General features: G+C 40.3%; 1 protein-coding gene across 2 annotated transcripts in view; it reads right to left on the bottom strand.

Moving 5' to 3' along the window:
- Positions 1-2,288: 2,288 nt before the first annotated feature.
- FER1L6 (fer-1 like family member 6) overlaps positions 2,289-25,219 on the bottom strand; it is an 84,321-nt gene continuing 61,390 nt past the window's right edge. For both annotated transcript variants that reach the window (XM_068672610.1, XM_068672609.1), the window contains exons 29-41: positions 23,803-23,918; positions 22,313-22,444; positions 21,000-21,125; positions 19,452-19,579; positions 17,486-17,656; positions 16,334-16,494; positions 13,391-13,533; positions 12,744-12,832; positions 10,652-10,750; positions 8,687-8,928; positions 8,172-8,335; positions 6,918-7,018; positions 2,289-2,968 (exon numbers count right to left, since the gene is read on the bottom strand). In XM_068672610.1, the coding sequence (XP_068528711.1) occupies positions 2,788-2,968; positions 6,918-7,018; positions 8,172-8,335; positions 8,687-8,928; positions 10,652-10,750; positions 12,744-12,832; positions 13,391-13,533; positions 16,334-16,494; positions 17,486-17,656; positions 19,452-19,579; positions 21,000-21,125; positions 22,313-22,444; positions 23,803-23,918 (1,853 nt within the window). In that variant the 3' untranslated portion in view covers positions 2,289-2,787. The remainder of the gene's footprint in view (positions 2,969-6,917; positions 7,019-8,171; positions 8,336-8,686; positions 8,929-10,651; positions 10,751-12,743; positions 12,833-13,390; positions 13,534-16,333; positions 16,495-17,485; positions 17,657-19,451; positions 19,580-20,999; positions 21,126-22,312; positions 22,445-23,802; positions 23,919-25,219) is intronic.

Raw genomic sequence — 25,219 nt, 5'->3', positions numbered from 1 at the left:
TGCCTGTTAACCACAAAGCCATGTCACCATAAAGTCATTTTAAGATGCAAAACTGCTAACATCTGGCTTCTGTACGAGCAGTCCAGCGTTGAGCACTGCTGGATTTTGTTTCTTTAATACTTACTGACAGCCCTGCTTCTGCAGCTTCTTCGCAGCCATCTGGAAGATCATGAAAAGGTAGTTGATTTTGCTTTGTCCCCTGGGACAGCATTTTCTGGCTCAGCCTACATGCGTTGAGTGTAATGATAGGCCTGAGCAGTTTAAGAGTTGTGGAGGAGTCGGCTTGCTTGCATTTTGGGTGAGTGATGCTGCTTTTAGCCCAGACTGCAGGGCTCTGCAGGGGTAGGGGATGTTAATGTTCAGCAGTACGAGGGGTCAGGAATGGCCACGCTGCAGGGAGAAGACCCAAGGGGTAGCAGGGGTGAAGCAGCTGGCTTTTAAGCACGGGACACGAGGGAAGAGGGGCAGAGGGTACGTGCACAGTCACTGCTCATCCAGAATCAAACCAGGACTTGGAAGGAGATGTCACTTCAGCGATCTTATAACAGCACTGCCAGTGTGCTCGCTGCTGGGGTCCAGAGCTGAGGGTTGGTCCTGAAGCCACGCAGCAGGACCCTCTGCCAAGGACAGGGCATTCCAGCCACAGCCCAGAGCTTCGCCCAGTCCGTGGCAGTCAGGGCAAACAAGCAGAGTAAGGAGAGCTGGACCCAGCAGCTGCCATGCAGGATCAGGCCTGCTTTTACACGGGAAAAAGATGAGCAGCACTGCCTGCATGGCTGTCGCGATATATTCCAGTTGCTGTGATTCATCTTCCGCATTTTGCATCAAAGTAATTTTATTTGCTCTTATCGGAGTTTTCAAATTGCAATTGCAAAATTCATAGCATGGTGAGACGCACTGGGAGAAATAAGATTTCCCTTTCTGATTCGTACACAGTCAAGTGCAAAATAGCACAAAAGGGAAAAACGAGTGGTTTCACAGGAATGTGCCACATACGCAGGGGAACTGGAGGCTGTACCAGACAAGGGTCCTGTGCAGAGGGATATGAGGTGAAGAGAGACTCAAGGGTGCCCGGCACCTCACCATCGTCTTGCATCGTTACATTTAGCTAGTGCAGACTCAACTAATTGCATTTTAATTTGTTGGTCACGTTAAATAAACACCTAAAGCAAAATAGCCCAATGGTAAAACCCTTCCAGTGTCGTCCTTTCCCACATGTCTAATTGCAGTGTAATTGCTCACCTAAATAATTCAGTTATATTTACTGTATACATAAGCATGAGATTTAGAAGGGACACTGAGAGCCACAATCTGCTGGATGGGGTGGGGTGGGATGCTTTCAGCCTGCACTGAGCCATCTGCCTCTGTCATCACTGGAAAGAGGAAGAGGCACTTTTAGAGCAATTCAATCCATCCAAAATAAGCCACTAAACTGCACTTTAAATGTAAAATATTTTCTCTGTGGAAGTTTCTTAGGCATCTGTTTCTCTGAATAATGCAGTTACCTGCTGTTGGCCAGGGAACACAGAGGCTCTTTGCACAGCCTTAATCCAGCCTCGGTGCAAACAGTGCCACACAAACTTCCCACAGAAGTGGCTTTTGAGAACGATGCTGAATGTCTCATTTTCATTTCCACACCCTCAGTTTGGTAGAATGATCAGCATTTCTGGGATTTCTTTTTCTTCTCTTTTGATGCTTTAAAATTTGCTACAGGTGAAGTCCTTCCAAAGAGCTCACGCTTCGTATGAGTGCAGCATGATGGAAGGCATTTCTCAAAGGCCATCTGTACAACGTCTGACCATGGATGGGACAAGAGGAGATTTTTGTACCTACTTCAAAATCATATTTGCTTATTTAAGGCCACGCAGACCTCAAGTTTTCAGGCCTTTCCTTGTGCATGACAGGCTGCAGCATTTTCTGTATTTCTAAGTAGGATGAGGATCTTCATAATGACTGTTGTGTAAGGTTTTATCCCTTGTTTTCTTTAATCCCTCACAACATGTTCCACTCTGCACTGTTTGTCTTTGCCATTCCTTGTTCCCTCTGTTCACGCAGCAGGATCCTCCCTGTTCCCTCTCCTTGACATGGATCATTTGCTACCGCGGTACCTGCAGCTGAGTCTTCATCTTCCTGATCCCTCCCCTCCAGCAACCTCCAGCGCTTTCAAACTGCAGCTGAAAAAAATTCTTTCTACCTCCCCCCATCACCACACTTTACCTCACACGTGTTTACAGAGCACCTACTGGGAGGCACAGGATGAATTCTGCTTACAGCATCAAACAAGGCAATTGAACTTCTGATTTTTTTAATAAACCTTTTATCTCAAAATAATAATACCATTGTAAAATCATTGAAAACAAATCAAATAATTAATTGCAAAACTATGCAACAACTGAACTGTACATTTGATTGTGTATAGATTTTGCTCTCAACATTTAATTACTTGTTTATAATAATAAATACTTGATTGAAAAATCACTTTCTGCACAGCATTAAGGAATTTACTTTTACATGCAGTTTTAGGTGTAGAATCAAGCTGTCATTGCCACTAACGCTACATCAGGATGGTGCTGATAATACACAGTAAGGCAGGATCTGAATGAGCAGCCAAAGAAGTAAGACATTAAAATATTCTAAGACAGCTTCTATTTCTCATAGGAATAGTAATGCTTTTTATTTACAACAAATGAGATATGTTTCAGGTTCATTAATTTTGTGTGCCTGACTTTTATTTTTAACTGAAGTGTTTGTGTATGATTGGTTACAATGAGAGCCATGATCTTATGCTCATCCTACAATTATCTTATTACTGATTGCACCTGGCATTGTGTAGATGAAGAGCACCAAGAAGACAACAAGAATAAGCAGAATTATGCCAATGATGATGTACTTCTTGTAATTTCTCCAGATCAGATGATACAAACACTTGAAAGGATTTACAAACCAGGAGAAGGATGTGTCTGGTCGGCTAAGGAGGAAGAAAGAAGAAAAGAAATAAAAACCTTTGTAAAGGCAGATCCGTCTATTTCCAAATACACCCCACTGCAAAATATATATTTGAGTCTAAAAATGACATTTAACTCCTGGGAGCCCACTAAAAGGTTTGGAGAGAACTTCTGTGAGTTTTACTTACTCTCGGGTCATCCATCTTGTCCCCAAGCCCTAGCTCCACACACAGCTAAGAACGAAATTCCAGTTCATATTTCATAATTACTCCAATTTAGGTCAAGATGAGGGGTTCAAAAATATAGAAAAGATGGTGAAAAATCCTAAAGAAGAAATGCAGGCATCTTAAATTTGAGTACAAAAGCTTTCTATTCATTGCAAAGAATTTAGCATTGCAAAAGGAGTAATTGAGTCACTACAAAATGTGATTGCTTGGTGATAGCCACTGTGCCACAACAGGCAGTCAGCTCAGGCCCAGCATACAGCCCCAAATGAGATATTGTCAGAAGGGGTTTTAAAACAGGCCTCCTGAAAACTGGAGATGAGAGGAACCTCCAAATCTAGGTAGATTGCGTGGGTACATAAAAGGAAGAAGGGCCACCTTCTGGTGGGAAATATCTGCACTCCACAACCCTGTAATTCTTCCAAATGTTGTCCCATGTCATAATCTTTTCCGTAATCAGTTTCTTCACACTGTACAGCAAAGCTGCACATGGAGAGGAAAGCAACATTCCCCTCAGGAAAAATGTTGGGGTAATCTCTCCTCCGGCATTGTGCCTCTGACTTCAACAGCCCTACCTCTGCGATGAGCTGAGCCAACAGCTGTCAGCAGTGTGTGATGGGATGACCTGCAGAGTGCAGTGATGTCAAGCAACCATAACATCAGCAAAATTGGGTGCAGGCTTTCTTTGTTATCAAATATCACTGTAGTTGTGCAGATGGTATGGCGGTAAGGAGAATTAAGACTGAGGGTCACAAAAAGTAATGTTTTACTCCAGCAAGCTGTTTAAGTAATTTAAATGATGTCTTAGTTATCTGGAGAATTCAGTATTCAGCACATGTTGGGGAATGCCAATCTGACAGACACAGGAAATCTAAAGGTCAAACGAATATTTTTTTTAATTAAAGATCATATTATAGTAAGGATAGAAATGGCTTGGAAATAAATAAAAAAAATAAGCCCTCCAGGTTAAAAGGAATTGTAAAAAAGTGGATGTGATAAAGAGTGAAGCTGACTGAATCACAGACTTGAGTAACAAAAACATCATTCCATGTGTTCCACCTAAAGGGCTTTTCATAACTTTAAGGACAGGGGAAAAAAAAAGCCAGACTCTGGCTCATTTAATTTGTTTTCTGTGCAATATAGGCAACAGAATTCAGTACCAGCTATAACAGTGTATTTGTTACAACAGAGAGCATCTACCAGAAAAGCATCCTGTCTTGATTGGCAGAGACGAAGAGATGGATAACCTCACGGTGGCTTTACCAGTATGAACTTACATTCACTGCTAAAAACCATGCACCTTATTTCTCATTTGTTTCAGTCCTCAGACATTTAATCTTTGTCAACCTTTTCGTTGGTACATTAAAGAGTCTGCCACTTCCTAGTAGCTCCTGGAATATAATTTAGTTTTTCAAAATATTTTGTTTTGCATGATTAAGTTTTAAAATGAACAATCTGAAAATGTATTGTCAACAAATGTGCAAACCTAGAGTACTGGCACAGAGATATGGAGACTCTCCTCTTCCTGCAGAGAGCTTATTTGAAGTGCAGAAACAGTTGTCTGCCACGTCTCAATTGATTTTGACTATTGTGTATGTGTGAACCACTTAGTCCGTACTACACATGGTGGCACTGAGTTGGTAAATTTTGATGCCAACTTTATGGAACTGAGGCATACAATGTCTTCAGCTATTATTTTATTTTCTTCCCAGTAACTGGTCTTGATGTATTTACTATCTGCATGCTGATAGCAACTTAGGATTTGTTCTGCCTAACATTCAAAGTCAGGTGTTCAGTCTGGTGCAGTCAGCATGGAGAGGAAGGACCTTGCAGAAGATCTCTCTCCCCAGTTTCCTGATGGTCACTGCTCCCATCCTAAGATATGTGCTGAGTAAATAGGATGACTCCTCCATCTGTATGTGGGTAACTACAACAGGAGCCCAAATTATTTGCTTCTGAGATGGATAATGTCAGGTAGGACTAGTCCCACCCCAAATTTAATTGAGGCTTACATCCCTATTAAACAGATCTGGGTCAAGCCATGTGTTGCCTGTGTACTGCATCATAAAAACCTAGATGTGGAGCCTCTCATTACTCAGCACAAGATCTGAAGACTCTGGTTTTGCGGCACCTGGGTTGAAACACCTCCAGGCTGGTTGTGCACCAGTGAAGGAGCCACCAGGCTGGTGACCACATTCTGGCACAACAGCACATTACCCGCAAAAATGTCCTTGAGGTGAAAATTCAAGGTGCCCTGGAGCCCCAGGCTGCCTGGGTACATGGGCTGGGCTTGATGACTTGAGCTTGAAAATGAGCATGGCTTTGTGCATCCTTTTGACAGCCTTTGGGCAAGTAATCATTCTGTTATTACACCCTATGATCCCTCTTAAAACTGCCTAGGTTGGTTGCATCCCACCACACGTATTTCAGATCTGTCTCAGTCCTCCCACCTATGTAATAAAAATGCTGCAGTTCCCATTACTGGGCATTTTTTAGACATCTGTCAGGTATATCTCATCCTGCCCTTGGGTAAAGAAAGATGTTCAATGATACAATTGATTAAAGTTTTTCTAAGGCTAATTCTCAATAAGTCTCTGTTAACTCTAATTTTCAGACAAAATTCATATCCTTTATATGGCTATTGGCAATTCTACCTTCATGCTGTTTTCTCCTCTTTCATATTTATTCTGAGACATTTGTTTGTATATGAAACAAATGAAGAATAAACAATGTGCAATGATTACCTTTAGGATTTGCGATTTATTTTTAGAAGCTTTGGTAGCAGGAAATATAATACCAATTTCTTTTTTTTTTTTTTTTTCAGTCTAACTCCTTACTTTAGTAGAACAAATTACTTGAACCAAAATAGATTAGAAGTACATTTTTTTCTGAATGCAAAAGTCTCAATTGATAATATATTTTTTTAATGTGGTAAATACTGAAAGATAAAATGCTCCTTTTAGATTGTCTGCCTTGTTAAACCACTTAAAATGTCCTATTTAAAGAGCATTATGATGAAAAACAAGCATCTTTATTCTTTGATTATGAAATACAAAGAAATTAGAGACATATGTTAAAGTCATATGGTTCCTGTATGGTATGATTTTCATGTTTTATGTGCCTTTATCCGCATGTGATTAATTTATCCAAGAAGAACCAGATGCATGCAGAGGTCAGCTTTTCAGTGATAAGTAGCAATTAAGATACCTCCAAATTTCTGTGGATAATCCTTATCTCCTATAACTAAGACTCTGCCTCCTAATGGTCAGATTAATAACAACTCAATTAAAAAAAAATAAAAGACACAAACATGGCATACAATAATTTTAAAGCACTTAACTGTTAATGGCTTACATATATCCTCCTAATATAGTAAATATCATCTCTCTGATATTTACTTGTAGCCAAAATAAAGTGTTGGGTATATGCATAAATCACAATGGTTGGAGAGGTTATCACAGACCAGATCAGCTGTGGAATGAGCCTGTGTGTGAAGCCTTACTGAGGACAAATGGGCAGCAAAGTGCTTTGTTTTGCCTTCCACAGGAAGATGTTTCAGCTCACCTGCAAGGTGCTGCCAGCTAAGAGTGCCATCAGCCAGCTCTGTCACAAGGAGGCCTGGCATTGTCAAAATGGCCAAACAGCTCGCTCAAGCTTATAGCAGGAATGAGAAGAGCAAGGAGAGCTCTTCCCTGACTGCTGCTGAACACCCCTGCCCCAGCTTTTTAATGAATATGCTCCTACTCACTTGGGTTTTTCCAAGGGCTCGGGCTCCTTTCGAGCTTTGCCTACTGGATTCTTCTCAGCTTCTTCTGCTGTGACTAAGTGAAATTCAGCTTCCACTTTGCCCTGGATCAGAGAGATCATACGTAAGCATCCATTACTTGGTTATTATAATTAAATCACAGCAGGAATTGGCTTGTGGAGAAATTATGGAACCAGCTGAGGGCAAATGAAATTGATTAGAGAAAATAAGAGAAAGTATTTGTAGTTACAGAAAAAGCACAAAGGAAAACCTAGGCACCAAATCCCTGACTTACACCCAGAGACCATAAAGAAAGAGAGGTTTTCCTCCAGAAATATATTTTCTGCTTCCCAAATCATAGTGTAATTCATCTGATAAGGCCTGTTGCAATTTTTTTTTTCCTGTTCACTCCAATTATCACGTGTCCCTTTAGAGCTGAATGGCTGAACTGGGGGATGGGTGGCTGGGCTGGACAAGGTGCAGTCCAGCAACAGGGGGAAATTCAGCCCATCACAAGTGATTGTGCACTGGGTTCATACCTCACAAAAGCAGATGGCTAGAAATGAGATCTGTGTGCAGAAAGTGTCATGAAGTCCTAGAGCTCTGTTTTTTTTTACTAATAATTTTTTGTAATAATTTATTACCAATTATTTACCAATAATTTCCAGAATTCTTCTGTTCTAGTGCTTGTTTCCATTGAAATAAGCCATTAAGATTTTTTAAGTAATCCACAAAATATTATCACCAGTAAAAGATCATGTTTGCTACACCATGCAGTAGAAATACATAAATTGAGTTAACTTGTATCCTTAGTATCAGCCCTAACTTCTGCTTACAGAAGTTAGAGCTTCCTAAATATGAGTTAAATCTTTTCCCCTTGCACTCATGGAAGCACTTGATTTTCCACTCTACCCATCCAGTGTGCTGGAAGATGAGCAGTGGAAGAAAGAAAAGAAAAAACACAAAGTTGTAGTGATTTAATCCAGCTTGCAGCTAAGTCCCACACAGCCCTTTGCTCACGGCCTGCCTCTGGGGGTGGGACAGAGAACTGGAAAAAAAGGTAAAACTCTGTCTGTCTGGGATTATCTGAATGAAATTTATGGGAGTACCACTGAAGCACATGCAGAAGTCATGTGGATTGCCAGTGGTGGCCCATCTTCAGGTAACATATTCAAAATTAGCATTTATCTCTGTCAGGATCATAGCAGAGTCTAAGGGCCCCAGCAAAAATCTGTTCATCTGTAGTGAGATGCCTACCGTGAGCTCCCCAGCCTTGATGAAAGGCCACCAGCCTCTGACACGCTTCTGCTGAAATATGGAGATCTTGTTTTCTTCACTCATCGCCACAGCCATGCCTAGGTCACAGCTCTTGGCTGTCTTTGCTGCTCGATGGAAGCCGTTCAGGTTCAGTTCGAGAGTGCCTGGAGAGAGAAGTGATGTGACAGCACTCAGAGACCAGAAAGACACAAAGGGGATCAAACAGCAGTTTCTAGGTAAGACACATGGAGCAATGCAGCATTTTGGCCCAAGCTTCATAGCTAAGCATCTTCCTGTACCCTCAGCAATTCATTTATATTGCCTTGGCATTGCTGCATTCAAGTCCCTAATTATTCACTCTGCAAGAAACGGATAAGGTGGCAATCTGGTGCCTCAGAAAAAGACATGAAAGACTTTGGTCTCAGACTCTTCCATGTACACACCTTGATAAAATACAGGTATAGAGAGACCTCAAGACCTCACATGAAGCTCAGACAGTTTCACTGCATACTTACCCAAGAAATCATCTGAAGAGAGTCTTTCAAAGTCCCACACCTGAAGTACCAGCTCAGCAGGTATTTTGCGCTCTGTCTTTTCCAAGGAAAATATGTTTTCTCTTTTACTGACCACCATTTGTTTCTCTGCTGGGAGGTAGTGGAATGGGAACACGAAGCGCCAGTTGAAGTTGCCCTCTCCTGTCAAGGAGTTGTAATGTACGTCTGTCTCCTGTTTGTCCTCTTCCAGGCCCTTTATCCACCTATGGCAAGCACATAGTGGGACACACTGCCATCACCAGGGGAGTTTGAACTGGAGGTGTTGTCATTCAGTAACGATAAGATAAGCAAACAGAGCATCATTCCTTTAACATTTACTAATCACCCCGTAGTCATGTTGTGCCATGCTAACAGATTCCACATCAATGTCCCAAAACTGGCTTAAGTGGTTAGTCCTACAGTCTGCAGTGTTTGCAGTTGCAGGCTGGGGGTACAAACATGGCATAAATATGGCTGGAGAAGTCTTCCCACCTTTCCTTGTCTTTTTCTCTTGGTTTCTGCTATAGTGTGCATATCATTTGAAGTGCAATGCTATGTTACAGTAGGAATATGCTTTCCTAAACATAATCTTCTCTTCTGAAGAGCTCCACCAAGGTGATGGTCCAGCATTATGCATTTTAGTTCTGAAGATCATCACAGGTTGAGTAAAGGTTATCATTTTTGCACTGCACCCAGAGTGGTGTTTTTCCTGCAAGCCCCATTAATTCAACAAGGAATGGGGAAACCTAGCAACAATTCCAGTGCAAATCCTGGTGACACATTCAGTGCTGAGTGCACTATCTGAACATAACAAGATATGTCCCTTTGTTATGAAAGCACAGAAATAAACAGATATCCACTCCTGCCTTTCTCTGTCAGGCAGTTCTGGCAGTGATAGCGATGTCCTCACATTATCACACAGCTCAGCACAGAGGCTGGCTCCCTACTTACTTCCTTGGTTTCCAGCTTGTACTGAATCTTATGCTCTCAGAGTTACTCTGCTACTCCTCTGAACACATTAAGTTTGTTGCTAAGGTGCTATGTGTGAACACCAGGGATTTCAGTGTAGCACCTATCAGGGAACCGCAAGGGAAGGTTTATTCAGCCAGCATGTGAAATAACTGCTACTGTTCACTGGGGACCATTTGGCTGTGTTGGTGTACAATTATCTAGGCTAATGTCAAATTCTCCAAGGGATTGATACCACACAATGGTCAGAACTAACTCAAGTTTCCTTGGCAAAATCAGAGAATCACAGAATGGTTTGGGTTGGAAGGGACCTTAAAGATCATCCAGTTCCACCCCCTCCGACTCCACCACGGGCAGGGACACCTTCCAATAGACCAGGTTGCTCAAAGCTTTATCCAACCTGGCCTTGAACACTTCCAGGGATGGCGCATCCACATTTTCTCAGGGCAACCTGTTCCAGTGCCTCACCACCCTCATAGTCAGGAGTTTCTTCGTTATATCTAATCTAAACCTAAATTAATTTTTCTATATCCTTAGTGCCCTAGAGTCTCAGATTTTTCCAGGACTTCATTCACACACACGTACTCCCACATGAGGTTAGAAAATATTTCCCATTGAAATAGTCTGGCATACGCCAGCTTTTTGTCTCTGTTGTGCTCATAATTCTTTTTTCTGTAGTTATTTCATACCTCTCTACTTCCATGTGAGCCCTTACAGTTCAAATTTTGTGTTTTGTGTCTGTTTGCTGAATTGTGCGTTTGGTTCTCTTCTTATGCCATCTCTGCCTCAGCCATTTTTTAGTCACTTGATTTTAAGTGAGAAAAATGGTGAAGCAGTATTCAATACACGTGACTAATTAGGACAGGCATTTACAGTCAAGTACCAAGGTCACAGAAATACCTCCTCAGATATTCCCACAAAATCATTTTTGTGACTGAATATAATTTTGCTTTTGAAGACAAGTACTGAAGAACTTACCCTTTGACATAGATATCACTTGATCTTTGCCCTGTAAAGATATTTTCATCTTCTAGAATTACATCCTCTGTATTCCAGATAATTACCCTCAGTTCATAGCTGAAAAAGAAAAGAAACATTTTGTGTAGTTAAGATCATGCTAACAAATGGTCTTTTTTTTAGTAGGTGTGTGTATACTCAGGCTCAGGTCAGACGCTAATGTAAACCTCTTCCAAATCATGCTTTTATAAAGTAAGAAATGTTGTATTTGTGCAAAACTCTTAAAATAGCACCAGCCTCAGGCCCCTTCTGTTTACAAGAGGATGTAGCAATAGAACGGGGATGGTGGTTCCTCTGCGCTCTTGGAGCATGCCGAATGACAGCAGGGTCATGGCCAGCTTCAGAGAGATGGAAAATTCCTTGCTTTTTATGTGCTTGTTCCTTTTCAGTTCACTTCACAAAAATGCTGCAGTGTAACAAGGCGACGTCGATATGAGCAGCATCATCACAGCAGCCTCCAAAACTGAAAGAAAGCAGCTTGCTAATAAAAATCAGAGCTCCCTGGGAGGCGCTTTTCTGAAGAAATGCCTAAAACCATTTTCTTTGGTGCAATCCAATGGTTTAAAAGGAAAAAAAAAAACTGTTTAGAGATATTTTCATTGAAGCAAGTGCAATCATCATCTTCAGAAACAACAGTAAAGAGAAATAAATCTTTCTCATCCTTTCCACTCTCTATATACAAATATTTACTGTAAGTTTGAACTGAAATACAGATATTGTAGGTGACATAAACACTTGATATTAAAAAATTTGAGTCATTGTATTAACTGCAAAATTATTAAAAAAGTATATTTGGGAACTCCAACAAATGATTTTTCTATTATGACATACTGTCTTGGAAATAATATCAATTTCAGGTGTGAAATTCTTTGACCCTGAAGTTACCAGATATCCTAGGTCATGGAGCTCTTCAGGACATGTGGACCCTGAAAACCACACCTCTGTACTAGACAAAGAAATTTTCCTCTACAAATCTCCATCAAACCCTGGTTCACTCAAAGATCACCAAAAATAAAAGTTTTCACAACGCGCTTGTGGTTTTATGAAGCCTGGAGTCTCTTTTGCTGCATTAAATAGGCATTCCCAGGCAAAATGTTTGACTCCATTTGTATGTTGACTTTCTTTATCATAATTAATTATTTGTAAATATTTTTCCCTGGTTTTGTAGACTACAAAATGGCATCAACATTTTGCTTTTGTGTATATTATTAATTTTAAATATTTTTGCTGGGAAAATACTTGTCATTAAGGAAAATTACAGAAATTCATGGTCTGAGAAAAGTATTAGTTACATGGACTCTTGTTTTTGTCAAATCTTGGCTTTTATAAAAAGAAATGAAAATAAACAAGTCTGCATTACATCGTTCCTTGTTCAAACGTAAATAAAGCAGGAATGGTATCTAATGCTGCTTCAGATGTAAAATTCCAAAGAAGGGCCTTGCTAAAATATTGGAATAAAGCTGATTAAGGATGACCTGAGAACTCTGTTTGTCTCGTTTGACTTTTTTATTTACAAACATTACATAAACTTGAATAGCTGTCTTGCATTGCAGAAGGATCCATCTGAAATTTGAGAGACTGCTATTCCAAACATATCTCTGTCTCTTTGTGCTGCTACTTTATGTGTTTCTGATCTTGTCTTTGAGCCAAGTATGGGAAATCCATAAGTATACCATTGCATCCAATTAAAGATTTCACCCAGTGATTAAGCGCATTATGTAGCTGAAGAACGGTTTGAAACCAGAATTATTTCTTTCAGCTCAACAAATGGATGATAATATCAGAACTGTTATGGGACTCTTACATCTAGCCAACTGTAATCTCTTTCTGAAAAAGGAGTATCTTTCTAGAAGACGTGGAAGCTCTTGATGCAAAAATCACTAACGGTTCTTGTACTTTTTTAATGAAAGAAATTAGGTGCTTTGCTTTGACTTAGATTTATGTGTATCAGAAAAACAGAAGTTTGTTATGATACTTGTTTTAATAGTTCTTTCCAGACTCAGTCTGGAAGATTTACACCACTGTACTGGGAGGAAGCATACAGTATTATTACCCTTTGGGTTTTCTTGGTGAAATGTCCACTGGGGGTCCTGGTAGAGGCATATCTTTAGGAAATATGTCAACCCACATCTGTACACGACCCTTGAAAAAAAGAAATAAACATCACTGTAACCCTAATTTAGACTTAAAAAGGTTTTAAATGTAGTTCTGTCTTCCAAAAACACAGCTTCCCCTCTGAGCACCAAGCAGTTCATTAGTCTGTAACAAATGAATCTATAAGCAAACTACACAATATATTTTTTTCATACATGTATTCTATCAATCTCTCAGCAGTTTGGAATTGAGCTCAAACACTGGAAACTTCCAAGTGAAAATCCATATAAAAATAGTACATGATGAAAACTGAAAAGAGCCAAAGTCCACATGCAAATAGGGTTTGTGTTAGCTTAATAAACGAGAGCATTTAAAGGAATGAAAATATGCAGTTATAGCTTAAGTGGCTACTGTGTGTTTAGGTAACTCCCTGTATACACACGCGTGACAATTTGCAGGCTGATACTGTACAAAGTCTTGTGTATGGTACACCACCTGGGCACTGTCTCTGTAAGTTTGCAGATACAATTAGAAAGCACTGTAACTGGAGGAAAGGAAAACTTCTCTTGGGTCTACCATCACTACACCATCACTGAGCTGCCTTACCTGTTCCATGCCTGGCTTATCCTTATGGTAGAGAGGCCGAGTCTCAATGTGCTCTGGGACCAGCTTGAATCCAACCCCAGGGATTTCTTCCCAAGCACGTAAAACCTTTAAGGAGAGATGTTCGTATGACTCAACTGGCTCCTCTATAGGAAAGATTAAAACAAAAGAACAAACAGAGCAAAATTAGAATGCTAACCCCCTTAGTAACATGTTCCATAAAATGACCGTTTTAATGACCATATAAGACGGTCATTAAAAACCTGCTTGAGTTAAAAAGAATGATTTTATGTACCCCAGCTAAGAAGAGAAGGGTCTTAAAGTGCGTTGCAAATAAGGGTACCCACTGGGATAAATAGAAAAGTAGAACTTCCACAGCAGTTCATCTATATTTACAGTGAATCATTTTATTATTAGAGCAGCTGTTTCTAACAGGAAGATGGAAGCAATGTGCGAACTACACTTGTTACAGAAAATTGCAAATGTAAGGTTTTTGTGGCCAATGAAACACAAGGAGACAAGATTTTGATGGAGCTAACAGCAAATAGGCACTAGAAATTACACCTACAGCCTTGTTTTGCCTTGTGATGGCAACAGCAAAAATTGCCCTGGAGAAGAAAATCACACCTCTGGGGAAGAACAGTAATGTGAGGGCTGAAGTCTATGGGCAAGAACATGTCTTGTGAGCAGCACAGTTTGCCAATAGAGGAAAAAGTAAGTGAGACCCTGGAGAAAGGAGGAATATTTTAAGGAAGGAACAGTGCTAATAGTGCAGGTGATGTGGGTACTGAAAAGCAGAGGAAGCCTTTTGAGCACTTGAATTTCTCTTTCCTCCCTTTTTGTGTCATTTAACACAAAAGAAACCCAGAGATTTGAAGAGGGATATCTCCTAGATTAGGAGAGAAGTATCCAAGTGAAAAGAAAGGTAAAACTTTTTTTGTCAGCAGTTATAACTTTTCCTAGAGTGCTGCTATCTCAGAGTTGCTGGTAAATTATAAAAGGTTTCATTTGGGTTTAATCAGTAGGTATTGAACACTTCCTACTGGCACAGATAGGAAGGAAGAATGACCCTGTGGTCCTGAGTCCTGGCTCTCTTTTGTGTACTGCCATGTGTTTAAGATGCAATACATTTCATCTAATTTTATCCAGCTAAAGGCAAGGTTTTTAGTCTGAACTAATCAGTCAAGTAGCCTCAATGGTAAGCAGGACAGATTGTCCCTTGATAACCCATCCCCTCTGTCTCAAGCACCTTTCTAAAGACAATTTGCACACCTTCTGAAGATGCCTGTTTGTGTCTACTGGTTGAAGATAGTCCTACAGTACCTTGGCGTAGATATAAAACTTCTATACTCTTGGAGCAAAGTTAAACTATTCTTTCCCTTGCTATTTAAAGCTGTATGTATGGCCTTCAAGTACCAGTTTCACCACCTGTAAAGTAGAAATATTACTCTTGCCCATTTTCAGTACTCCTCTAGAGCTCAAATCTGCAGCCTTTGTTAGTTTTACAGACCTGAACAATGAACAGCACAGGAACTCACCAGGAAATACGGACCAGATTGCCTTGTCAGAACAGCAGTCTGGAAAAGGAGCATGCAAAAGACTGCATGCTGTAAACTTTCTCTACAACGTGCCAAAAAAAGTTGTGTGAGTAAGCTTTTCAGGAGATGGACTTTGCCATCTGGTTCTGTATTTCCTTCCTTTCAGTTTTCATCATCTTGTCTGACATTGGTTGTCTGAAGCTCATTTTACTGGACCAGAATTTTGATCTACATCTGGCAGCCACATTTGCTTGTGTGCTGGTGAAGAAAACAAGCAGCAATACTGAAAACATAAATCTCTCTCAGGCCAACAAACCAAAATGGATCAATTCTTCTCCCTCCAACAATGCTATCTGAGTAGCCTTCCAGTGGAGGGGTGACCTATATTTTGTAACTGCCAAAGGGAATTTGCTCAAAGATGAATGTTCTGAAATACAAAGAGGTGGATAGAGGTTTCCCTACTCCACAGTGTCCATTGTCTCCAAAACCAGCTCCTTTTATTCCTCCTTGTCTCCATCCTCACTTCTCTTTTCCTTACTCAAATGATAGTAGTGAATCACTGATAGCTCTGTCCCACTCCACCCTTATACGATATGGACACTCAACTTCCTGGTAGTTTTGCCCTCTTTTTAATTTGGGACCCCTGAAAACAAGTTCTGTCCTGCCCTCTGGATTCACGAACTTCCCAGATACGTGGATTTACACAGCATTGTGTTAGCGCTTCAGAAGAGCAGTCAGAGTAGTAATAATCAAGAGGTGTGGAGAAAAAAAAACAATGGAGAGGAGGAAACCAAGCAGGTCAGGTAGGACTGGCAGGTAAGTGGCCTGGAACCTAACTGGGGTTGAACAAGGACTTGCCTGACCTTGAATAACTCACTTCACATATGTACATATGTACTTCTTTTTTGTTTTCTCCCTGCTTGGTTCTGTCTACACTATGTGTCTTCCTTTAGGTGGGGAATACATTTTTTAAAGACTGATGGTTATCCTGACTTTCTCATGTCTTGGTTTGCTGTGTGGAGGGGCCTCAGATCATGCACGCTGCTCTAATTTCAGATGAAACTAAGCCAGAAGACATGTTCAAAAAGCATCACCTGCGCTCTAACTGCTCCTAGGCACCCCATCCTTGGAATACGGAAGGAGCTAGCCCGAAGTATACCCTAACACCTACCATGGGGATGTTAGGTCCTCATCAACAGCTGTTTTGCCCTACAGATTCTCTCCAATTAAGATACAGTACTAGGTAATAGAGACACAGCCCTCATCACCACAGTTACATGAATATTTCATAGCAGAGACAGGTTCCATAATCTGATCCTAGAGAACACTGCACAACAGGACCCCAGCTGCAGGTGGGGCAGCCTCTTGGTACTGCTATAACACAAAGAATGATGAACTACTGCATTACCATTCTCATCTTCAGTGAAGACCGTCTGTCCCTTAAAGACTTTTGTTCCTACTTGTATCTCCCCTGGCCGCATGAAGGGCCCATTTATCCTGTAGTCCTTACACAGCTTAGTGAGGATCTCACTTGGCTTCGTTGCATCTCGCCATGCGTTGTACCCTTCTCTGCAAGGAGGGAACAGAGTGGAGAGAAATGGATGAAGTTTTCCTCCAGCAAAGTGTGCTGTCAAACAGGATTTCCTACGCAGAGATTCACTTCATGGCCAGTGGCCGCAGTGTCTGCTAAGACCAATTGTTCCTTTGAGCTTTCCAGCATTGAGGAGACACCTCCTCTCAGGTGCTCAGACCCTGGGGCCAATCACTCTTTTCTCTTAAAACACAAGAGAAGCTGATGCAGCCTAACCCACAGCTTAGATAAAGTGGCCCAGGCATCAGCATACTCCCCAAGAGGAGAAAGACCAGAGCTCATTCCCTGTTCTAACTTAAAGATTCAAGTCTACACGTTCTGCCTCCAGAAGGATGTTTAAGGAAGAAGTACTGTGCTGCTCCCACATGCAGAGGAGAAGCTGAGATTGTCCAGGACCTGGAACAAGGAGATAAAGAAATACTTCATACTGGAGCTGGTAAGGGAAGAGTCTTGGGTCTTGGTCCACGCTACTGGATCACTTTTTTACTTTATCCATCCTTTGTTTGTAGATAAAATATCAAAACAATTGTAGGACAAGAATCCCAAATCCTCACCACCCAGGCAAACTCTCCACCCCAGGGCAAAGAGTTATTTTAGTTTGGCTTTCTCCATACTTTCTTCAGTTCAATAATGGGGAGCAGGGCTGAGCCCCATTGTAAGTGCCCTGACAGACCATTTTCCATTTGCCCTTTATGTCTGTCCAAAGACAGTTTATCAAGCAGATATGCTATACATATAAGCTGTTTACTATTTAGAACACTTGGTGAACAAACAATGTTGTTAATTTTAAAATATCCACTTCTTATTTGGAAGCTACCCAAAGCTACTGCTAAGCTCTATGGTAAATTTAATTAAAATACCTCCTGTGACTTCTGTGCTGGCTTAATATTTGGCCACATCTGGAATTTCTCCTCAAAAACCTTCATTCACAGTGTGCTGCTCTCTGTGGCTGTCTGAAGAGGTACTTACATTTCGTATTGACTTTGTAACCCACAGGTAGCTCGATGCCTGCTGTAGAAACGGTTTTCCAAATCAATTTTAGTTTCCCCGATCAGATCATCGGTTCCCACGAAGTCATGGTCATAGATCAGGACTGTGAGCAAGGAATCCTTGGGAAATGTAGCCTGGATTTCAAACGACCTACAGCAAAAATTGGGAAGTATGTGCAGTCAAATCAGTTTAGAAGCCTAAAAGGTTAAGTTAATGAATACCATGCAGACAATGTGTGGAACTTTTTTTGCTTGTGTTTTTTGTTTAAATAAAATGAACATATTAGAAACACATAGTGCAAAAATAATTTCTTCCTCCTGCTTCTGTATCACCTCCCCTACAGTTCTAAAGCTATTCCAACCTATAGCAGACAAAGCAATGGGAAGGAGTGGATCAGCTGCAATGATTTATCCTGAACCCAACAGAGGTGAACATATGGAAATTATGAAGCTAATGAAACTGTATGTATGAGAGTTTTTGTGCACTTTTCAGAACCTCCAAAACAGACTTTTCTGTTTTCTTCTAAAGGCTCCAGATTAAATATTGAATATAGGAATTTGGAGGCACACAGTAAAATCATCAGGTAAAAGCTTTAAAAAATGTTTAAAAAAAAAAAAACAAAACACACAGAGTAGAACTACTTTTTCAGTCACTACATATTTTCAGGGATAAAAATCATTGTCATGAGATGTTTGGGGAAGCTGAAAATCTAAGAGTGACCTTAAAAGAGCTTTGATAAATTGATGAAAGACAGAACATCCTCATCAGCACATCCAGATTTTTCCAAAGCACAGGCAAAACTGATCTTCATCTTCTGAAGGAAGACATTTATCCTTCTTCTCAAAATGGCCAAAGTCTAATTTTGTAGCAAGAGCTAAGCAGATTTCAGACGAGGGAGAAATTTGGGAAAGCTGGGACTGCTGTGGCGTTGGTGGTACTGTGCTGACCAGGGCTGCAAGGATGGGGAAAGGTAGTTGCCATGACTGATGCTAAACTGGAAAAGAGTTGCTGGGTCAGTCACCCCACTGTTGCCATTGGCAGCAGCTGCAAGCACTATCCAAATGAACAGTCATTTCCTATCCTGTCTAAATTTCCCATTCCATCTATATGTATCTGTAATCTTCAGGGTTCATCACAATGATAGCTCAGTTGGAACCTCTACTAAAGAGCTTCAATCACAGACACTGAGATGGTGTGCTATGGAGGGACCACTCTACTCTTGTCTTTTCTCCCCGCACTGTTTTCTTTTAAGTCTCTGCTGTTGCAGACAGGATTCTTGCCTAATGGGTTTTCAGTCCAATACAGTATACTTTCTCTGTCTTTCTGTTCTGCTAGATCTACTCCATCCCAATTCAAAACACTTTCATACATCTTAAAACAGAGGAAAATACTGTAAGAAAATCATAGTTATTAGAATTAACAACATTAAACAAGTTTAACACCTTAATAACACAAATGTGATGTTTTCTGAGAGCTTGCATCTGTCTCCCACATTCAAAAGACTGGGAGGGGTATTAAAATTTTTTTGGCTTAATCCTATAACCATGAGATTTATTTGGCATTCTGTTCAACCTGAAATGGAAACAGATTTTGAAATAACACTTTACTGTGCTAATGTTTATTTCATTTTAAACTTGACAGTTGTACTAATTTGTGCAGACAAGATCATTTATTGCTTCATTTCCTCTCATGCATCATTCCATAAAGCCTCTCACAGATTGCATTTCAGGATGTGTTTTGACTGGTATGAAAATTAAATAATTTGTAGTCATCCAGGGTGATAACAATTTTTAACATTTTAATCAACAGAATCATACAACATCCAGGCAGGCAGACATCAGCCTGTATAACAAACACTTCGCAATAGTAACAGCAAAAGTGGTGGCAAGGGACAAAGCAGGAAAAAAAAAAACAACACTGAAAACAAAAAGAAGACATTACTGACCTTCCAAATACTGGGTTTAGCTGCTTGGGGATGTAGTTTTCCCTGTCTTTAATTTCTGTGTTGCCCAGTCTCAGTACAATGTAGGGATCTGACTTGCCATCTGGATCAGCTGGGCTGAGGTTAAATGCCTGTTAGGAAGAAAGATTTCTGTGTCCTCAGGAAGCCTGCTTAAATGTAGTATGGTCACAGCACAGGTCTGTGGGTTCCCTGCCTGGTCCTGGGTGTTCTGGAAGTGAGGGGCTTTGTTTGCCTTAAGTAATACAAAACTTGACATTTGGCTTCACAATCTGTTGGGGAAAGACAGTCTGGAGGAGAGGAGGATTTTCAAAGGTGAAGCAGATGGAAGCACCGCTAAGATGGGAAAAGAGATAAGCAGAAGAGGCAATCACGGAATCACAGAATGGTTTGGGTTGGAAGGGATCTTTAAGATCACCCAGTTCCAACCCTATACCACGGGCAGGGACACCTCCCACCACACCAGGCTGTCCAAAGCCCCATCCAACCCGGCCTTAAATACCTCCAGGGATGGGGCATCCACAGCTTCTCTGGGCAACATGTGCTAATGCCTCACCACCCTCAAAGTCAAGAATTTCTTCCTTATATCTAATCTAAATCTACTGTATTTTAGCTTAAAGCCATTACCCCTTGCCCTGTCACTTCACTCCATGACAGAGTCCCTCCCCAGCTTTCCTGTTGGCCCTTTTAAGTAATGGAAGGCTGCCATAAGGTTTCTCCAGATCCTTCTCTTCTCCAGGCTGAACAACCCCAACTCTCTCAGCCTGTTCAATGCAGAGGAAGAAGCTGTCTGCACTAGTACATGCTGGATTCAGGAAACGTTTCCCTAAAAAAAAGTGGATCAGGTCCTTGGACAACGCAAACCAGATCCTCAGATTACATTTAGAAGAAATGGAAGCTTTTATAGTCAGGAAATATAGTAACCTCCTCCTAGTCTTCTCTTCAGTTTTGTTTGTCATTATCTCTTTGTATGACATTCTTTCCTTCTTAGACCTCCTACAACTCTGAGATACCTGCTTCATGTATCTCTTTCACTTCTCACATTGCATTCCCTCATTATCTTGTCCTCTGTATTTCTATTTCTTTGTCAACCCCATACCTTATCCACAACATCTACGGCTTTGATCACATCCAATTCACAGCCCTCACAAAATATTCTCCCAGTTCTCCCTCAGTGTGAAGTCTGTGTTGGTAGATTTTGAAACAACTCTACTGATTAAAACTTACTGCATTTGCATATGACTGGAAGAGGTTGTCTGTGGTGTATTAGTTACATTTCTAGCCCCTTCAGTCCTAAGAAGTAAAGTGATTATCCTGTCTTGTGGCTTATCATGAGGAATGTGTAATGTTTTCTATTCAGAGCACACTTTTCTACAACATGAAACACTAACTGAAATACAAAAAAAATAAATAAAAAATTTACTATGTGGATGAGGATTTCCAGAAGCTTCGCTGAAAAGATACTGGAAGTAAACCAAGTTGAAAAGCAGTGTCCCACTTATTTCAAGGTTAAAAAGTCAGCTTTCTACTTACTGCCACAATATAAACCCTGATGAGGACATTGACGGAGTGGTTCGGTGGTATCCCTTGCAGGATGCGGGGCTGCCCTCCATCCAGCAAGCCGCCACTCTCAGGACATGGGTATATGCAGAAGGACCCCTGGTAAAATACAGCCTTTTATTTCCCTCTAAAATAGATCAAGTACAATATAGAAACAAACCTCTGAATGCAAGCAAAACATCACTCATACAGTCTGCACTGCAGCACATACATATATACAACCCATTTTGTGGTACCACTCAAAGGGAACACAGGAGTCAGCATGTTAAACATCACCTGTTAAAATGGTTTTGGTCTGTAACATGGTACCATAGAACCACAGAATCACAGAAAGTTGATTGGTTGGAAAAGGTTGGAAAGACCTTGAAGATCATCACGTCCAACCACCAACCTGACCTACTGAGTCCCATGAGTAGGCCACGTCCCTTAGTGCCACATCCACGTGTCTCTTAAATACCTCCAGGGACAGCATCTAGATGGTTGCAAGAAATATTCGCATGCTGTTGGCTATCCATTTTATTATTTAAAGACAAAGACCTGCAGGTACTCTAATTCTACTTTTATTGGTATTAATATTCTAAAAACAGTATTTTGCTCTTAACTGCATATTTGTAAAATGATAATTTCAGGGAGCTAGTTTCACAGCAGTGTGACTGGGACCCAGCTTGCTGTATGTTTTTGAAGCCACTGCACTACTCATATAAACCAATATTGATTCATGCTGCTGAGTAGCTCATGCTGCCTGAAAGCAATCGGCAAGTCATTTGAACAGAAATTTGCATTGCAAACTAACAGAAGTATCAATGAGTTTAATCAGTTTCTCTGAAGTACAAAGTGCTTGAAATCCTACTAATATTATTCAGGCTTTGAACTTCATTTTCAGATTGCCTAACGGTACATTTTTTTCCAAAAGGAGTAGCTATAAAGGCCTCCAGTTAAACTACTCAAAATTACATATAAGTTGGTGTAACTGATAGTGTAGCAATAGAAGTTGCATTAGTGGAATCTGACCAACATAATATAGCTCTTCTTCCCCTTCTGTGATTTCTTTCTTTTTTTTTTTGCAATTCCTTGTTTCAAATCAACAGTGAACAGCTGGTGCTGGATGCTGCTTTCATCTATTGGGTAAGGGGAAAAGAAAAATATGACTGGATCCGATAAGAGATAATTCTATTTACAACAAACTGTTAGTTTTTCATCAAACTGTCTTCCATCTTTAGTATACCTGAAATATGCATGAAAAGTGGGTAATAATTTAGAGACTGTATGTTAACATTAGAGCTCACCTTAAATTTTCCTATTATTCTGTCTTCAGAGTCACCATGAACTTCGTCATTAGATTTTCCTCTTAAGAGATGGAAAGTTTTCACCCAGTCCTCAAAGTTATTAAATTCACTCTCCAAGTCTCCTTCATAAATCTTTGAAAATAGGAGAATGCTTATTTTTTTGTAGTGCAGTGAATATATTTATAGCAACTTTTTTATTACAGGATGACTTGAAATCCACTTTGACTCAAAATACAGATTTTAATAAAACTAAGGTTTTGCAAAACTCCTTGAGGGGGAAAAAAGTTAATTCCCAACTCAAAACAGGAACAGCTTTGTTCTTAACAAAAGTCCTTCCCAAGGACTGGAACAGTTCGTTAATGCAATGGGTAAAAGAGGCTCTTGAAGATCCAGAATGAACATTTATAAGCACTAGTGTGGGAGAAAAACAGTGTGGATGTGCTGCTCTTTACAACTGCTTCCTCTATGCAACATGCCTTTGATGTATTGATGCATTTTAACAGCTACGTTAATGTATCAAGGCATGACAGCAAAGCAGACAACAGTGAACTGCTTTGGGGACAGAGCTTTAGGACAGGTAAAAAGATCAAAGCGTTTTTAAAAGGACATTTTTTTCCCCATGAACTCTTCACCTGTAATTTATGAAGTGCTATTCAGCGTGAAAGAAAAGGGTCTAGTTTAATGCCATCTCTTAAAAATTGGAAATAGCAGTTTCAAATTCCCCTTTATCCAGCTACAACCTAATCCAAATAGTCCTAATCTTTTCACACTTCTTCATCTCTCCTGTCTTTTGGCATGACCCATTATGTTTTCTCTGAATTCCTTCTATCCCTACTCAGCCAAATCTAACACAAGCTGAATATTACCTCCCTAGCTGGTAGGATGCACTGACAATTACAGTAATGTTTTCCATGCTCTTTTTGAACTAATTTTTAATAGGATTTAACATTACCAATATGATATTAATTTTCCACACCCCCTTGCCCCTTATCATTCACTTTTTTGTGCTTGTATCATTTCACAAAAGACATTCTTAAGCCAAACTTTTAAAAGAGTTAACTGAATTGGCTAGTTAAAGTGTCCTTGTGTTGTAGAGATACATTTGATTAACTAAACTCCAACAAAATAAAACCACTAAAACAGAGAAGAGAGGGAAAGAAAGGAGTTTGATATTCACAATGAATTACTTCAGGGTAGCAATTCAATGACTTACAGGTGAGCACTAAAACTGAATTTTCACTTAAGGCTCTCTATGTGCATTTATATTGGTATCTGAAGGTCTAAGGGCAAGTGGGTCACATCCATCCTACAAGACCCTGGGTGTTCTCTGGGCCATCCATGCTTATGTTCAGAATCACTATTATTGTGTGTGTGTTATCAATTTCAAAGTGTTTAAAATAAATAGAAGAAGGGTATTGCTAAACTCAGCCCCTGAGGTTAAGCTTTGAGTAGACTGAACAACTGAATTACCTCTTAGACTTCTTTCTTACCTGCAGTGTTGCTAGGTTTGGAGTCGTTTCTTGCAGTTTCCTTTTAAATGTCTTATCCTTCCTTTTGTCTGGCTCCTCTTCTATGATCAATGCAATGTGCCCAGAAGTCTGCTTATCTGCAGAGATTTCACAACATCATGTAGGTTTTTGGTCAGCAATGCATATCAAATGTTTCAGATAAGGATGCAAAATACATTGTAAAGATTACCCCTTGCTCTTTCTCCATTCATGCTTCTGCTACCAAGCATAGAGTCCCCTCTTTTCCCACCATTCCTCCCAGACAGTGAGGTGGCATTTCACCCTGTCAGTGTCTGATAGTCTTCATGACGATCTTGGTGGACCAGGTGTGATGGCATCCCGTATCACTCTTCCCCTGCATGTCCCTACCTCCCAAAATGTCCTTTTGCTTTCTCTCTCACTCCTCCCAGATGTGAACCAACAGTTCTTAACACCTTTCACGTAACATTTAAAACTGAAGTTGCTATTTAGGCTGACTGGTACTTCAGATAACAAGTGATCCAAGCCTTTCTCTGCTTAAAGGCATCACAAAATAGCATATCTCACCTTGGGAAGGCCCAGAAGTATGAAAAATGGCAGAAGGCATCTGCCCAACATTGAGCTGGACTCCAAATAACAAGACGGAATATCTGAACAAAGAGAGGATGAGCCCTCAAAACTGGCACTGATATAGTTCAGTTCTTGGGCTGAAGTCTGGATTTTGAGTTCACTTTACTTTCAGTTTTTGAGTCATTCATATGTGCCTGACACCACTGCTACTCAATAGTTAGAACTGCATATACGTGTACATATTATTTGAGTGCTTTCCTATATGTATAATGCTTTTCATCATAGGTTAAAATATGTAACAAGAACTATCAAAAGAGAATCTATATGGTCTTGAGCCATCAGTCAAAAAACAATATGCCACACAACTGCCTGGACAGCAGATAGATGCATGTCAACATATCAAGTAAAAATCTAACTGTAAGTGAACATCACGTCTTTGTGGAATGTTTTCTATCCAAATATTTCTTCCATTTGGAAAAGTGAATTCTACTTCGAAACTGATCTCTGCCTCATCTCTCAGCTGCACTGATGATCATTGAAACACTGTCAGCTGCTATTTCAAGAATGATAGCATCTGACATTTAGGCCATGTCATCAATCTCGAGCAATCTGTATTGCTGTAAAAAAACACCCTCTTAAAAACAGAAATCACTTCAATCACTGGTGAATTGCAGTCAGCCCTGGCATGGCAAGATGCTGTAGTTTAATTTTGAATAACAGCTCTGTGCAAACAGTGAGCATTTGTTTTCTTTGTCAGTCTGCTCAAGCAGCCACATTTGTCAAAAATAATTTCTAGAGCTGTTTGACTAAGGGGGAACTTATTAAGCCATGGACTGTTTTCTTTGTGCTG

The sequence above is a fragment of the Anas acuta genome, chromosome 2 (genome assembly GCF_963932015.1).
Source record: "Anas acuta chromosome 2, bAnaAcu1.1, whole genome shotgun sequence".
In the NCBI taxonomy this organism is placed as follows: Eukaryota; Metazoa; Chordata; class Aves; order Anseriformes; family Anatidae; genus Anas; species Anas acuta.
Note: the sequence above shows the minus strand (reverse complement) of the source record. Positions and strands in the feature narration are given on the sequence as shown.